The 17,236-nt window shown below is 32.7% G+C and overlaps 1 protein-coding gene across 2 annotated transcripts in view; it reads left to right on the top strand.

Moving 5' to 3' along the window:
• The window catches only part of NECTIN3 (nectin cell adhesion molecule 3), a 124,366-nt gene that overhangs the window by 54,572 nt on the left and 52,558 nt on the right, over positions 1 to 17,236 (top strand). The window contains exons 5-6 of one of the 2 annotated variants that reach the window (XM_045785235.2): positions 2,993 to 3,144; positions 9,396 to 13,355. In XM_045785235.2, the coding sequence (XP_045641191.2) occupies positions 2,993 to 3,144; positions 9,396 to 9,976 (733 nt within the window). In that variant the 3' untranslated portion in view covers positions 9,977 to 13,355. Of the gene's footprint in view, positions 1 to 2,992; positions 3,145 to 9,395; positions 13,356 to 17,236 lie in introns of those variants that run through there. The other variant, XM_045785237.2, reaches the window with a different exon arrangement.

The raw sequence follows: 17,236 nt of genomic DNA, 5'->3' as shown, positions 1-17,236 counted from the left end.
GGCAGGAGGAGAGGTGTAGGGAGAGAGGAGAGAAAATCATCAAGCAGACTCCCACAGAGCCTGATCCCTGGACACGGAGATCATGGTCTGAGCTGAAATCCAGAGCTGACAACTTAACTGATTGAGCCACCCAGGGGCCCCCATACTTTTAATTTCTAAGAGCATTTTCTTATTTCTCTTTCATTTCATAGCATTTTTTTCTTATTTTATGGATGTAATGTCTTGTTTCTTCCTAGGGCACAATACTAAAGTTATTTCCCTTCAGAGAGTTTTTACTGCTTCTTACTTTATTGTCTCTTCTTTTCTTCCTCTGTTTTTTGTTTGGTTTTCATTTTGTAGATATTCTTTAATTTTCTCAGTTGTCCAGTCATTTCACAGTGATGCATTAAAATATTAAAATGTATTAAAATTCTGAGTGGAAACTCTGTCTTTGGGTGGGGATTACTCATTAGTAGATACCATTTAGAGTGATCAGGTAGAGTGTTATTTACCCGGGGAAGCTTCAGATGTCACTCAGGAAGACTGGAAGTCTTTTTTGGTGGCCATTCAGTTTATTTATTGAATTCAGCTTCATTCTTGTTTTTAAAACATAAATGCCCACTATCTGCACAGAGTTGAGAGGAGTCTATTTTTTCAACTTTCAACTAATGTCCGTAATTGTAGCCCTCTGCTTCACTCTGGCCTTCTGTAGTAGTGCAGTGAGTCAGACTCCAAGTCTTGGGTTCCTTGGACCACATTGGCTGCGTTCCCATTCATATGCCTCGTGGAAGCACTTCTTCAGCCCAAAGGGGAGCTTTTCATCCTTAGTGCTGTTGACATGTTGAGCTGGATACAGCTTTGTTGTGGGAGGCCATCCTGTGGGTTGCAGGGTGTTTAGCGGCATCCCTGGCCTCATACCCTATTGTGAAAACCAAAAATGTCTCCAGACTGGCCAGTTGTCCCCTGGAGACACAATCACTCTGATTGAGAAACAGTGGCTCAAAGCATATATTGTTTCCTCCATCTGTTTTCTGTCTTCTAAAAGTTTGTTGGAACATCTTGTCTCATGAATTCTGCCTCCTTGTGGGTTTTTAATAGCCTTAATTCCTTTACTCTTGTTTTAGGTGGGATTTTGTGGAGTAAGGAAACCGTGATATTTGGTCAATCTGTTGTCTTTAAGCAAAGATACAGTTTTTAAAGTAGAGAAGGGTTTTTATTTTTTTCATTTATATTTTCTTAAAAGTGGGAAGCAGTCATTGGTTAAGATGTGTGATAGGTTATTTCTAAAAGTCATAAAATTCCAAGTTCCCTTCCTAGTATCTGTACTTGGAGATGTCTTTTTGGGTAAGACATCTAACGTCTCTAATCCTTTGTTTCCTCACTGATAATAGTACATTATAGAGTTGTGAGGGTAGAGACAATGAATATAAACCAGGTAACATAGGTAAAATGGAGTATAGAATGTGCTTAGCATATCATTTGCTGTGAGCTTAATGTGATATTTAGGTTTTTCTGACTGTGGGTTATTTGAATAAGCAACTTTAAAGGATTATAAGCCATTTATATATTTCTCATAATTAAAGGGATTAGAATTTGGGTCTCAAAGTGCAGAGAGATAATTGGCATTTATATACTCCATATTCATTCTCATCCTCCTAGAAGTTCACCTTTTGAAAGTTGGTGCTTGTACAAATGTTCTTTTCAAAGTTTTTGTAGAAGAAGGTTAGGTGTTTTTGTTTTTTTAAACCATATAAGAATATTACCTATTTTCTTCAATGCTAAATTAAAGTTCCTGCACTGTAAAAGATTTTATTGACTATTTTTCCTATTTACCATTGGATTTGCAGAACAAAATCATTCCTCCTATTGTCCAGTGTTGGTTTTGTTTCTTTCTACCTTTTTGTTATTTTTTGTTCTTATTCTCTTCGTAATTAGTTGTCAGCCTTCTGTGTACGTAGGTCATTGAAAGGAAAAACAATATCTTATTTACTTCTGTATCTCAGCAACACCAGCAGAGCAGAGTATGGTTAATATTAAGCTCCTGGCAAATAATGGATGGCTGAGTGAATGAATAAATGAACCTTTTGAAAATCTGCCTAGCTTAGACCGTAAAAGTTGAGCACCTGGTTTACTTGACTTTTTGTTCTCCTAAAAAATAACTCACGGGCTTTAAAAATAATTTCAAAATAAATACCTCTTGGTGTGTTTTTACTACTCTAAGGTTGGCAGTATGATGTATAACAGTATACTTAGTTCCATTGCAGTGAATGGCTTTAGAGTTTATGTCATAGTGGGATTTTATTCCTATTGTGGTTTATAGTAATGTATACACTAGATAGGACCTCTTAGCCAAATTAGTATAGACACCATTTTTAAGAAGTTATTGATGCAGAATGGTACCTTGGTTTTTACTGTCACAGATGCCCACTTTACAAGTGAGATTATTTTATAAGAAGACGGTTTTTGATGCTTTAGAAACTAACCGTTTTTGAATGGGGCACAGTACAGATTTGCTCAGTATGAACTGATGCTCTTTATATATGTTACAAAAGGTGCTAAAACATTATCATGCACTTAAATGGCTTTTATCTTAAAGTTCTTAAGAAATTTATAGATATGAATAGATCTATTCACTGAGAATTATTTTTAATTCTTTTGATACTGTAGGTCTTCAAATAATATATTTTTCTAATGTTCCAGTTTTCTGAATATAATTCTTTAAAATCACCTAATTTTTTTTCTTTCCTTCCCTTCCATTCTAATATGTTGGCCTACTTGTACTTATGTCAATTGCTATTTTGAAAGAAAGGGTATTCTTAATGGATTTTATCAATTAGTTCATTTTTATTGAAATAAAATTCATATCTTATATATTTCCATTTCATAGTGAATTTTACCTAAAGAATGCCAGTTCTTTCACTAACATCTCAAAAGTGTAATATCTTATTTTAATAGCTGTCAGTGAATAAAGTCTGAAGATACTTAAAATAATTTCATGCTTTTTAAAATATAGGTTGGATGGACAGTGGCCTGATGGTTTATTGGCTTCAGACAATACTCTTCATTTTGTCCATCCATTGACTTTCAATTATTCTGGTGTTTATGTCTGTAAAGTAACCAATTCGCTTGGTCAAAGAAGTGATCAAAAGGTCATCTACATTTCAGGTAAGCTACTATCTACTCGCAAAATGAGTTACTTAAATTATTCCTGTAACGACAGTATTAATAACACTATGTTGTAGTTGGTAATTTGTATTTGCTAATATGCAGATTTCTCAGTGTGAGGTTTTCCAAATAATCAAAAAGAAATATAATAGAGTAGCCCTACCTGAACCACATATGTAAAGTGGCTTTACTTAAAGAAATGTCAGAATGTCTATGCAGCAAGCTTATATACATTTTAAGATCTTTGCTTATAGTTAATTTTTCAGTTACATAGTATTAAGTATTCCTTTTATAGGTAGTGTGTACTTTTCTAAGTCCTCTCATTTTTATACCTGAGAACAAACACTGGGTTGGTTTGTTTGTTTTTTTTGGTGACTATTCAGGATACAGGTGTCTCATAAATAAAATGGGATATTGACTTTGATGACCACCTGGCTTATTAAATAACGTAGTCAGTCACTCAGTGTGGAACTATATCATACTGAGTTACTGAGAGTGAAGTAGGAATGCTAGTGAAAACTTTCTAATGAAATAAAATTTAAGATTTTTCTTATTGTCAGTCCTTAAGTCACTAAGAACTTAGGTTTTTCACATTCCAGTTGTTTTGCTATGAATGTTCTTGTTAATTTGAGTATATAAATTCGGGTACTCACAAAATACAGTTAGAGCTAAAAATACATTTTTTTCATGGGTGTGGCTATAAATTATCAATGTAATGCTCATTTATAAAAATTATACAAAATATTTTGAGCATCTACTTACTACAAGAAGATAGCAATCTTCATGTCTAAACAATGGAAAATTAAAGGAAAAAGGAAGAGAACCTTGAGGAAAGCAGGTTTGTATGGCAATTATGTAATTATGTAAACTCGAATAGTTAGATTTTTAGAGAAATTTTAAGCTGGCTTTAATGTTATATTCTTTGTCTTTGTATGATCACTCAATCTAAGAACAGTCCCCCATACTGTTTTCTCATGGCATTTCCCACAATTTGTAGTTGTATACTTACCTTGTGTACTTATTATCTGTCCGTCCTCATATTTAAGCAGTTTGTGGTTGCTTCATTTACCATTGAATACGCATCACTTAGTGCGTGGCACATGATAGGGATGATACAAATATATTTTTGCATGAATCTCACAAGAAGCTTAGAGCTGTGTACATCCCTAGCTGGCCCTTTCTGCCAGTAGCAGTGCTTTGGTGAAATCAGAATGAGATTAAATATTAGTTTATTCTTCTCCCTTTCTTCCCTTAAAGGTTTTTCTTCTGTCTGTCTGTCTCTCCCTTCCTTCCTTCCTTCTTTCTTTCCCTTTTCTCTTCTCTTCTCTTCTCTTCTCTTCTCTTCTCTTCTCTTCTCTTCTCTTCTTTTTCTTGGATCTTAAAGCCGCAGGGAATGCATATTTAGAATGTAGTTATCTAAGGACTATTTATTTTTTGTTTCTGTTGTACAAAATTTGGTGTGGGGTATTACTTGTAAATCGCAGGCTCAATGTGTTATTATGTAATCATTTAAATATTGAGGCTCAATTTGGACATTCTTGTATATACTGATTCTGTTGATGATATCCTAAATTTATTATATCTTTTGGCATTCTGAATCCATTTCCCAGTTCTTTCAACTTATGTGTCCAACTGTCTGTTAAAATCACTAACTCTGTGTAGAGGTATAATAAGCATTCATGGCTTAACATTCAAAATTTAGGTCCTGATTTTTCTTCTGCCCCCTGCCACCATACCTCTTCTTCTAACAGTTTCCCTCCTTTCTGTGATTGATAACTATCATCCTTCTGTTTGCTCAGGGTTTAATCCTTGATGCTTATTCTTGATTTCAGTTGTTGTTATCTCATACCCCATCCAGTCCATCAGCAAATCCATGGCAGCTCTTCCATTAAGAACCTTACTATTTTTCCACTTCTGCTGTGAGTAGTCTGACCCAAGCCATCAGCAACCCTTACTTCATTATTAAAACAGCCGTTTAATCTTCCTACGTTTAATCTATCCTCAAAAGAGCAGCCAGAATGATCCTTGTGAAGGGCATGTCAGATCATGTCACTTCTTCCCTGTAAACTTTTCACGCACTTCTCATTTGACCCCCAATGAAAACCAAATCTTGCTATGTCTTACAAGGGTCTATACATGCTCTGATCCTAGATGACCTCCTCTCTTACTATATCCCTTGCTCACTTGGCCTTGTTGCCGGCTTCCTTGCTGTTCTTTGAACACAGCAAGAACGTTGCTACCTCAGAGTCCTTGACTTGTTTCTCCAGCTGGAAAGCTCTTCAGACATCCTTATAGCTCTTTCCCTCATTTTCTTTAGGTCTTTGCTCAAGTTTCACCTTCATGACTATAATTAAAATTAAAAATTGAAACTTCTCTTTTCTCACCCCTTTTATTCCTTTCTCTGTCTCCTTCTCTGCCTTATTTTTCTCTACAGTATTTATTGCCACATAACATCTACATATTTTATTTATATGCTTTTCTGTTTCTACTGGAACATAAGTCCTTTCATCTGCTTTAATCACGTTTGGCATGTGATAGGTGTTCAGTAAACTTTCTTGCATGAATGAAAAAATTTGAGAAGAAAACAATCAGAAAAGAATTAAAAATCCAGAATGTGCTTTTATATAGTTTTATTTTCTTTGACAAGGGAATAACATAACACTGGTGATAAACTTCACACATCTATTGATCAACCTCCACTAAGTCCTAAAAGAGAGGAAATAAAATTTTGAGTAAATATGAAAAATCAGTTAAGTACTTCAGAAAGATAGCATTTTATGAGATGATTTTCTTTAATCATTAGAATTAAACTTTACCTTTCTATCCAGTGTCTTTAATATTAAATACAGTACACTACGTTGACTTTAGTTATCGCCACTGAGAGCTTCTTGGAGGACGTTAAATGTCCTAGATATAATACTGCCTTTCCAAAGTGACAAGTAAATCCTAATAGGCTTTTATCAGAATAAAAGGCCATAATTCACACAGAGTAAACAATCAAGCTGTTGATCTTTTTTATTGTAAATTATATGTACCCTTTTTCCTCTAGAAAAAAATTTTTTACCTCTATTAAAATTGATATGTAAAAATTTAGGAAATGATACTTTAAATTATTTCTAAAACAAATGCATCTTGTGACTGGAGACTAAAAGATCTACTCAGAACAGAGTAGAGTTAGCAGCTCTGTTTGAGGGAAATTATAATTTTACTCTACATTTTTTCCACATCAGTAAGTGTAAGATTTTGGACAAAAGGTGATTGATCCAAGATTGCAATATGCAACTTCAGTTATTCCTCATGGAGGTATAGTGAATCTTTGTCCAAACGACTGCGGCAAATTGTGTTTTTCTAGTTGATCTTGATGTGCTTTTCCCTGATATTTTGTACTTTTCTTTGAGAGTAGAGGAACAAATTTTTATATATCATGTAAGTTCTCCCATGCCTAAAACTCAAAGTATATTCCTATGCAAATCTTGAATTTTGAATCCTATTGATTTTAGGAATTAGGTATAATATCTGGCATAGGAATCCACACATAATTAGCAGTCTTTAAAATTCATAGATTTTGGTTATGTAAACAATGCATATAAATTGTAAAAGAAAAAATCAATTAATTCATTTAATTTTTTTAATATATTAGGCTAAAATACACTTTCTAGCTACAGAAGCCTTACTGGGCTATTTGTTTCCTGTTTGTCAGAACTCATTAATTTGAAAAAAAAAAATTCTTCTTTTGGTTGTAGAAAACTCACAGTCTCTACTAGTTCATTATATTTGTTATATACTCATTTATCACACATTCTGCAAATAAATAAAAAAAAATGAAATAAGGAAAGCTGTGGGGAAGGATTTTAAATTACGATAAATAAGTAGCTATCAGTGATTACAAAATAGCCCTTTTGACTCCTTATGCAAATTCTAACTCTCAGTGTAATTATCTTGGAGCAGGGCAAGAATTCGAAAACATGAATAAATGTCTTGTGTGCATTGTCATATATATGTCCATTGCTTAAAATACAAAATAATTAACAATAGTCCCTCTTTCATGGAATCATATTAATAGTGAGGGTATGCTGTCTTTATTTTGTGGAGGAGGGGATGGCAGGTTAAAGAATTTCTAGAACCACTGACAAAAAAGATTTTAAGATAGGGTTTGTTCGTTTGTTTTTTTGTTTTGTTTTGTTTTTTTGGTTACTCTCTTTTTTTTAAGTTAGATTTTCTGAAAGCTGTATTGTGTTAAATCTCAGCTAATTAGTGGCCATCCGTGTTTACATAAAGAACATTGCAAGTAGAAATAAAAAATACCAGTGTGTTTTTTTTTTTTTTAAGGGATACTTGGTAAAAATAATGAGTTATATATCTTATACTTGGTGAGAGTTCAGGCGCATACACTGTTCTGAGAAAAATAACATTTCATTAAGAGCTATCAAAAAGTTTTAAAACCTTACATGCGCAAAAATGTGTGAATTACAAATAATTATTTAGGTGATTTGTACTTATGCTTGAACATGCCGATGCCAGTTTATTGTAATGTTTTTTTCTTTGGAAATCATTGTAAAGATGACATTTAATATTTAAAATTTGACTTTTCCATTAGTCCTACCACCTCAGAAAATACATGAGTTGTCTTACAGATGATTAATTTTTAATTTATTTCTTTAATATCCTGGTTCTCTGAAGTTGCATTATATGATAGGCTTTACTACTTTTATACTAGAAATGATCCTACAATTCCACAATGATTTTTAAGATTGAATTTGTTCAGCTAGTGAATAATATGTTCTTACAAATTAAAACTCTTCTTGATTCGCTTACATATAATATGATAACTAATACTCACTTCAAAGTACTTGGCAGGATTGCCTGTTCTATTGGTTTAAATTCATAGGAAATTAGTTATACTGTACTTGTTAAATTTTATATTGTACTTGCTAAATTTTTACCACATTCTGTACATATGGCATTCCGTGATGAAACCTGTTTAAGTAAGTATTTTTCTTTAGCTTGTAATTTTAGAATAACTTACCCCATGTAGATTTAGTATTTTTCTAACAATCATTTTTTAAAAGCTCTATCAGTACCACTCATTTGAAAATTAATTATAGGAGATTACCATTCGGGTCATTTATTTTTATCAAAGAAGAAATTCAAGATTTTTTAACTCATCCTTTCTTCAAACTCTGGAGTTTTGTGTAACATGACCTACAAATATCACTTAATTGATAATTAACCAATCTTTAATTTTTACTATTTATGTTTAGTTGCTTTTTAATATTAATGGCTATTTACTTTGTAATCTAATAGCAATACACAGGATCATTTGCATCTAATATTTAAGTATTATTAGAATGTTCTCTCTAAAATATTAGCTACTCTTTGAGACTCCATACTAAAGCAATGTGACACTAAATTTTGCAGATATGGTTGCAATTCTTCAATTTCCTAAAAGTTCAGATATCTTAACCCATGGGATATAGACATGGCAATGACATTTTTATAACACTTGATAACATGGTTTTACTTTGTCTTTTTCTGTCAGTCTCATTTGATAATATAGCCCATTTGGCTAACACAGTTTAAACATATGCTTTTTATTTTTAAATTACTAAATAATGGTATGTACTACATATGTCCTTTCTAAAAATTGAAGAGTTCTCTTTACTTAAGGAAAATATTTTTGAGAGAATTATTAAACCAACAGCTTATACTATGGCCACTTAACAAGAATCTATAGTTTTTCATTCTTTTAAAGATAAGTTCAGATCTTATAAAAGTAAATGAAATTAGGTAAAGATGGATATTAAGAAAACATACTTTAATTTTTTTTTCTTTCATTTTATTTCTTTGTTCTTCTGGCTAAGAAAATGTACCTTTGGATTACTTAATCTTTTTGTATAATAATTCTTAAGCCAGCTGTATATAGGACATACAAGTAATGCTTTTTATTAAAAAAAAAAAAAGTATTCCTCGAAGTACAATACCAGGCTTAAACTTGGAATAGAATAATTTAGGATTTATAGCATAGGTAATTTTTCATTCCTTTTATTTGATTGGTAACTGGCTAAATGTCAGTTGTGTTATTTTTTAAAAATTCATAAGTACAACTACAGTCTGATCTTAAGAATGAAAAACTATTGTTACTATGAATATATATTCATTAACTATGCTGTCTTTTCAACGTGCTGCCGAATCAGCCTGCATTGACATCCTTTGCCTTTCTGTGTCTTGTCTATCTTTACTGTTTCCATTAGATCCTCCTACTACTACCACCCTTCAGCCTACAATTCAGTGGCATCCCTCAACTGCTGACATCGAGGATCTAGCAACAGAACCAAAAAAATTGCCCTTCCCATTGTCAACTTTGGCAACAATTAAGGATGACACAATTGGCACAATCATTGCTAGTGTAGTGGGTGGGGCTCTCTTCATAGTACTTGTAAGTGTTTTGGCTGGAATATTCTGCTATAGGAGAAGACGGACGTTTCGTGGAGACTACTTTGCCAAGAACTACATTCCACCATCAGATATGCAAAAAGAATCACAAATAGATGTTCTTCAACAAGATGAGCTTGATTCTTACCCAGACAGTGTGAAAAAAGAAAACAAAAATCCAGTGAACAATCTAATACGGAAAGACTATTTAGAAGAGCCTGAAAAAACGCAGTGGAACAATGTAGAAAATCTCAGTAGGTTTGAAAGACCAATGGATTATTATGAAGATCTAAAAATGGGAATGAAGTTCGTCAGCGATGAACATTATGATGACAATGAAGATGACTTAGTTTCACACGTAGATGGTTCGGTAATTTCCAGGAGGGAGTGGTATGTTTAGCAACCACTAAATGTGACTTAACCTATGTAAATGTTTCATTCATACTAGTTGATCATTTTCAGATTGTTCATACTTTTTCTTGAGGAAGAATAAGCTTTTTCAACTTGATTTTCAAGCTTACTTTTTATATTCTAATTTGACAGATGAAAATGTAAAATCTGGGTTCAATGTATCTGAGCTGCTTTACAATTTTTTTTTCAATGCTGTACTACTGTCTCAAGATTTAAATTTTAATGCAGAGTACTTTATTGGTCTGAGGCACACAGGTAAGAAGAAATGTCAACATTAAATGTATGACTTTTTTGGTACAAAAATTAAAAAGAAAAAAAAAAAGGAAACTACCTTGGCATTGTGTATTAAATGTTTACCTAAGACTATAATCTCAAGTATAATGTTTGTTAAACATATACCTCTCAAAATTTATCACCACTAAATGATACTACATCAAAATTGACTATAAAACTAATTCAAGAAATGTTTATATATATTTTTAGTATACAAAAAAATATTCAGCCTGATGAAACACCTTTCCTTTTCAAACATTATTTTCTAAGTTTCTATACAAATGGAATCTTTACCTCTGCATTTTAATGAGCCTTGCCATAATTACTGTAGAGTGGCTTTTCAAAGATATTTTGTTGCACTAAAACTGTGGTAGTAAACTCAGTGAACATGATGTGTGGAAGAGCATAATTAGCTGGTCAGTATTTTTTGTCCAAAACACGTATGAGAGTTATAATAAAAACATGCCTTTTAAACATAATTATTACAATTTTTCTCATCTCTGGAGGACAATTCTTAAATGTTGTATGAACATGGATTTTGGTATGTTAAGTGGCATAGTTTTGTTTGAATGCTTTATATCCTAAATATAAGAATAATAATGAAAAGATGGTACGCACTTAAATATAGTTCAGAGAGGGCATTTCAGGATATGGAACAACATGGGTAAACTAACATCGGAGTACTGGTTTTCAGAAATGAGACATGTCAGCCAAGAATCTATACGAAGAATTTTTTAGTCCATCTTGTTTTAGTCATCTAATAGTGATGTTGTTCAAACGGGTAAATATATAGAAAAATTAGAATAAACTTGTAAATTTGAGGTTTAATGAGAAAAATCAGATTATAGAACCAGTCACTAACACTTGCTGATGGTTATTGGCAAACCATCACCCTTTTCTTCCTAAATGTATGTATTTGTTTCAAGATTTTTGTTTTTCCAATTAAAACTGGAAACATCATAAGGTTTTTTGTTTTGTTTTTGTTTTTTGCATAATTCATTAAGTATATTCTTTCCAGAAATCATGTATCTTTTGAAAAAGAAATGTTATCTAAATCTTCAAATGTGGATCTTCTTTGTGAGGTAATTAAATTGCTTCTACAGTGGAGTCCTATAAAATTGTAATAATGACAACTATTTTGAAGCCCAAAGAATATGTTTTTTCTGTTGATGATTCATTTGAAAAAGAACTGTGTAGAATTGCCTTAGGTGTTTTGCCAGGGAATTGAAGTGGAAGTTAGTAGGAAAATCGTAAATAAATTATTTTGTTAATAAAAAGGAAAAGTAGGTTTTTTTTTTTTTTTTTTTTACCCTCCAACCACCCAAATCCTGATGATTCTCATCAAATCTAAAGGAATGTTTTATAAGGCAAAGTTCTAACATGTTCATAGAATTTTGCAAGTAGTCAAGGCCTTATTCTAAAGGATTACAACATAAGTTTCCTTTCTTTGAATTAGCAATATTTTGTGGATTTTAGGAAACTGTTTTATGTCTCTTCCCAAACATTCACACGCTTTTTCTAAAACTATAATATCAGCTAAGGATACAGGTAAGCTCACTGATACATTGTTAAAAATACCTGGCTTTAATCTAATTAACCACTGATACACAAATATTAAGACTCTTTGGTCCAAGTCGTTGGAAAGAAAACTTTTATTGGTAATACCCTGTGATTGAAGTGGACTTTATGTTTTAATTTAAATACCAGCACTGATGTGGCCACAAGAAAAATGGATCTAAAATTCTTGCCGTGGAAGATGTGAATTTGTGGCTTTTTTGTTCACAATTTCATCTTTAGAACAGTGGTTTGAAATGCTATGTGAATCTGAGCAGGATAATCACTATATAAATCTCAACTTGAGTATTATCCGAAGGAAATGAGCAATATGTTTTAAGAACTGCATTTCAAAAATACAAATACTTAGTGATTAAGACCTTCCTTTATATTGTGGCCATTATGTGTTTACGGTGGGCTTTTTTGTTTTTGTTTGTTTGTTTTGACAGGAGAGGGTGACATGGAAAACCACAACTGAGTGATACATTCTGTATCTTTAAATCATTTGGCAAACTAAAAGATTTCAAAATTGTAAGGATCTGAAACTAGTTAAGACTTTTTGAAGCATTGCACTGCTGTTTATTAGAACTTTGTTTACTGTACATAGAAACTTATTTGTGAACATGAATATTCATTTAACATTTTTGTTAAATTAATTTTCTAATATCAGTGATGTACACAGCTAATCGATAGGTACATATGAAAATGCTTCTCTTTTTCTGGAAAAGGTGGAAGAATGTTTTACTTTATTTTGACCATGTTTATTTTTGTTTCTTTATTCTTTGAACTGGCTTTTCATTTTTGTATTCACTTTAGGGTTTTCTTTCACACTGGTTAAAATATTTCAGTAATGCAGGGATGATGAAAGCAACTTTTATTTTTTCCTGCCATTTTTATTAAAATACATTAAAACTTTAATAGGCTAGGGGTTAACTTTAAAAGTGACATTTGAGGAATACATTATAGTTGAAATATTTAGTATTTTACCATGTGCCTAAAAGGTTTCTATTTGAGAAGTCTAACATTTAAAGAAACCATTAAGGTTTTTCAGTAGTAAGTATTGCTTCTGATAGCCATATATAGGAACGTTTTCTAAAGATAACCCTAGCTAAATGTGTAGCAGAAGGGCTTGTAGGAAGTATAATGTATAAGTGCTAAAAATTGAGATAAATATAACAATTTTATATGTGAAAACATCTGATTTTAGTTTGATTTTGTTTCTGGTAAAGACTAAAAGTATATGAACAAGTTATGAATGTGTGGAAGTAATCAGTGTAAAATATAAGAAAGGAAGAAATGGTACGCATATTGAATTTTTAATTCTAATAGAGGAATGATATGCAGATTTAATTGTTCTTTCTGTTTACTTGTTAATTGGAAATGTATCATCCATAAGAAGCTCCTTTCTCAAATTTTTGGTGTATTGGGTTTGGATTTAACTTTAATTTGTACCAGTGGTATTTTTTACCGAGTTATTTATCAGGTGGTAGCCCTAATAGCCATGCAACAAATCTTTAAATAAAAGTTTTTAAAAAATTCTCTAGAGGCATATTTCTATAACAAGCCTATGTCTCTGTATTACCTTCTTTGTCCTCTTTATGTTATTTGATCAGTGGTGTGTGTGTGTGTGTGTTTGTGTGTTGTGTGTATAACGTAGTTTCTTATATTTTAATTAAGTTTTTGTGGGAATTTGAAATCTGTTTTATTTCTTTTCCCAAATAAGACTATATCGGGTTAAGGATACAGGTAAAGTTTGAGAGAGCATCTTAGTTTGTAGGTTAGCCATTATAGAATGCCTTTTGATTGACCATTGAACTCCTATTTCCTATATACACATTATGAATAACATTCTCCACAGTCATGAATTATGTGTTTCTCTAGTCTTAGCAGTTAAAACAAATTTTGAATATGTTCTTGCTGTTGTGAATTTGATGTAAGTTAAATTATATATATTGGCTTTCATTTGGATGAACATATTTCACGAGATATTTGTAAGTTGGCATTTAGTGTTTTTCACTTATAAACATTATAATGGCTTTCATTATAAATGCCATTGTTTCTAACTGTAATCACCTCCCCGTTTTCTGTCTCTGGTGTTTAAAATTATACTTGTTTTCCTAAACTTTATCTTCAAGCAGCAGGTTTTTTGTTTGCTTTTGTTTTTACATAACATACAGTTTGACAGGATTAAGCTTGGCTTCCCTCTTGTTACAACCAATGGAAAGCTCATGCATGAAAGAATCTCTGGAATAGTGTACACGGCATATCACCTTTTCTATGTTCTAAAAAATGCTTTCTGTTTAATATTTGTTTTCTTCTATTCCAGTAAGCTGCAAGTTTTTTTGTTTTTGTTTTGTTTTCTTTGGTACCTATCTACTTTGAGTTGAGTAGTGATGGTTTGCTTACAAAAGCTTTTGCTGTAAATATCCTTAGGGATCATTTTCTTGAACCTTGATGATAGTTATTTTATCATGTTCATTTCAATTTATGAGGATAAAACTTGATTCAGTTTTGGGTTGTCCTAGTTCGCTTACCTTTGCTGCTGCTGTTCTGGGTGGTGCTATGGGTGAAGCAGAGTGAAAGTGAGTTTAGTAGGATAACTTTAAAATATAATCTTAAAAACTTGAGAGAATAATTCAAGGCCCCATTTCCTTACATGTATAATATTTCTATAGAGATATGATATCTGAATACACAGTTTCATTTATGAGAAATATCTCAGGAAACACCTAGTCTTGAAGGGACAGTCTGATCTAAAAGCCAGAGGTAACTAGATCTAGAAGACTGGCTTCCCTTTTTAAAAATCATTGTATTACGGGAAATTATACAAAAGTAGGATAGAATAATGAAATGAACCTTCATGTACCTGCTTCAATTATTATCAGTTCATGGTCAATCTTGTTCCATTTAAACTCCTACCCACATAATCCCTCCTGCCATTAGTACCACTGTAAACATATCAGCATGTAGTTCTAAAGAGAAGGAACATTTAGGAAAAGTAACCACAGATTTATTATTACACAAAAAATTAATATGCAGTTTTATTTAATGTCTAAATGTGACCCATATATTGTGATATTTTTCAATCTATATGTTCTCCATGAGGCACTCGCTACTCCCTTGATTTTTGCCTTATAATTTATTTGTTGAGGAAATGGCTTCATGTGTGTCCTCCAGTTTCCTGGTTTGGATTGTGCCAGTTGTACCTCTGTATTTTCTGTAAATTGTCAGGTCTAGAAACTTCCATGAGGTTAAGGTTTAATTTGGGGGGTGGGGGCAAAATTACTTAAGTGGTGGTATCTTCTGTTGGAAGGCACATCATACCTGCTTTTCTTTAGATATTCGCAGTCATTAGATGTTCAGAGCCTGGATCTAACAGGGACCCTACTTAATGTCTAGATTTATTAACTCTGTTTTTTTTACCATACCATGTGCTTTGATGTCTGAATAATTATGTCCGCGCTGCTTTTACCTGAACTTTCCTTTCCATCCTTTTCCATATTTAAGGTCCAGCTCAAACCATGTGATTGTTCATTTGTTTTTTTAAATCTTGGTTTTATACTTTTGATTCAGTGGTTCAAAGGTTTGATTCCATGTTCAGTATATTTTGATATTTGGTTTTTATTTTGATACTTGGTAGCTAAAATGCTACCTCTCAAAAACACGTAGATTCAAATGGAAGAAGAACATTGTTGGGGACCTTAACAGTTTTCATCCCAGCTACTGTTTTTAGAGCTAGTCTCCTGTTCAAAATGTTTGGTTTTTCAATGTTAATCAAATAACCTCAACCCTCATATTACCTACGCTTTGCACAGTATGGGTTTAGTGTGAGGTTTATTGTTAATAGGAGTGAATGTAAATATCTTATTTGGTCTCATTAGTTTCAGTTTTTTTGGTTGACTCGTCACATCTGAATATATGGCTATTGTTTTACTTCATGATGTAACTGATCACGTTTGTGTGTTAAGAGTAAGATGTTTGCATTTCTGTTTTGGGGGGTTTTGTCATTATATGTGTCTTCATTATTGGTGTTCTCTTCATTCTGCCAGTTCTTCGCAGGAATGACATCTACTGGGAATAAATGCTTACCAATACGTAACATGGATTAGCACTGATACCCTCATTTGGTCTATGTGTCAGGTGTTCACCTGTCACCCAGGGCACCCATGTCATGCCTCCTTTACATTTTTGACCTCTAGTTAAATCTAGGGGGGTTACTAGTTAACTCAGCTGAGCTCTCCTATATCACAGTGGGTTACAGTATGTTGACTGTGCTGAGAGGGAACAACCAAGTGTCTATTTGATTTCATTTTGGAACTGTCCCACCCCACACTTCCTATAGGATTTTGTGGGTAACTTGGGTAGCAAGTGAACTCCTGACATTCGGATTAAGTGGGGCTACCAGTGCCAGTCCACATATTATATACTAGTATACAACATTTGTTTTGTGATTATCACTTATCCTAAAAAAAAAAGGATAGGATAAATGATGATAGTCCCTATGTTAGAAAATATATGTGTATGGATTCTGTGACCCCACTTTGGGGATTTTGCTCTCTACTGTGAAGATAGGGACTGTGTAAAATTTATCCTTGCATTCTTAGCACTTACCATGTGCCTGACACATATTAGGTTACTATTGAGAATCTGTTGAATGAGATGCCGACAACACTGTTCTGACCCAAAGAGAGGACTTCTATTAAAAAGTAGTGAGATAGGGGTGCCTGGGTGGCTCAGCCGTTAAGCGTCTGCCTTCGGCTCGGGTCATGATCCCAGAGTCCTGGGATTGAGCCCTGTATCGGGCTCCGTGCTCGGTGGGAAGCCTGCTTCTCCCTCTCACACTCCCCTTGCTTGTGTTCCCTCTCTCGCTGTCTCTCTCTGACAAATAAATAAAATAAATAAAATCTTTAAAAATAAAAAAAAAGTAATGAGATCAATATTTGGATGGATATAAAGAACTAGATATATTGAAAAGGTAAGCATCAAAGGGGACTATTGAAAAATGAGATATATTTATGGAGAAAATTAGTAATACAGTGGTAGGTATTATGGGAGCAAATAGAAATTAAGATTGTAGATAATTCGCATTAATGTGTGAATTGTGTGAGGACATCACTGAAGTTTTGGTGAAGGGAATGAAAAAATGAAACAATGTTTCAGTTAATTGTTAGGACCTAGTATCTGAATGTAAATGGGAAAATGACCTGTATATTTCTATGCTTACATTTTTAAGTGGTTTTAGTAAATTGCTATATTTTACTGTATAGAATAGTATTTTTTTCAAATCTTGTCAGATGTGAATTAGGTGAGCACATGTTTGAATAGCTTTCACATTTTTTATTCATATGTATCAGTAATAAAGACATTCAGTTTAGTAGTTATAGGTATATTTTTTTTCAAAAAGTAATGAAATTTCTTATGT

Source organism: Ursus americanus, chromosome 4, assembly GCF_024610735.1.
Source record: "Ursus americanus isolate L20-20 chromosome 4, mUrsAme1.1.p, whole genome shotgun sequence".
Classification (NCBI taxonomy): Eukaryota; Metazoa; Chordata; class Mammalia; order Carnivora; family Ursidae; genus Ursus; species Ursus americanus.
Note: the sequence above shows the minus strand (reverse complement) of the source record. Positions and strands in the feature narration are given on the sequence as shown.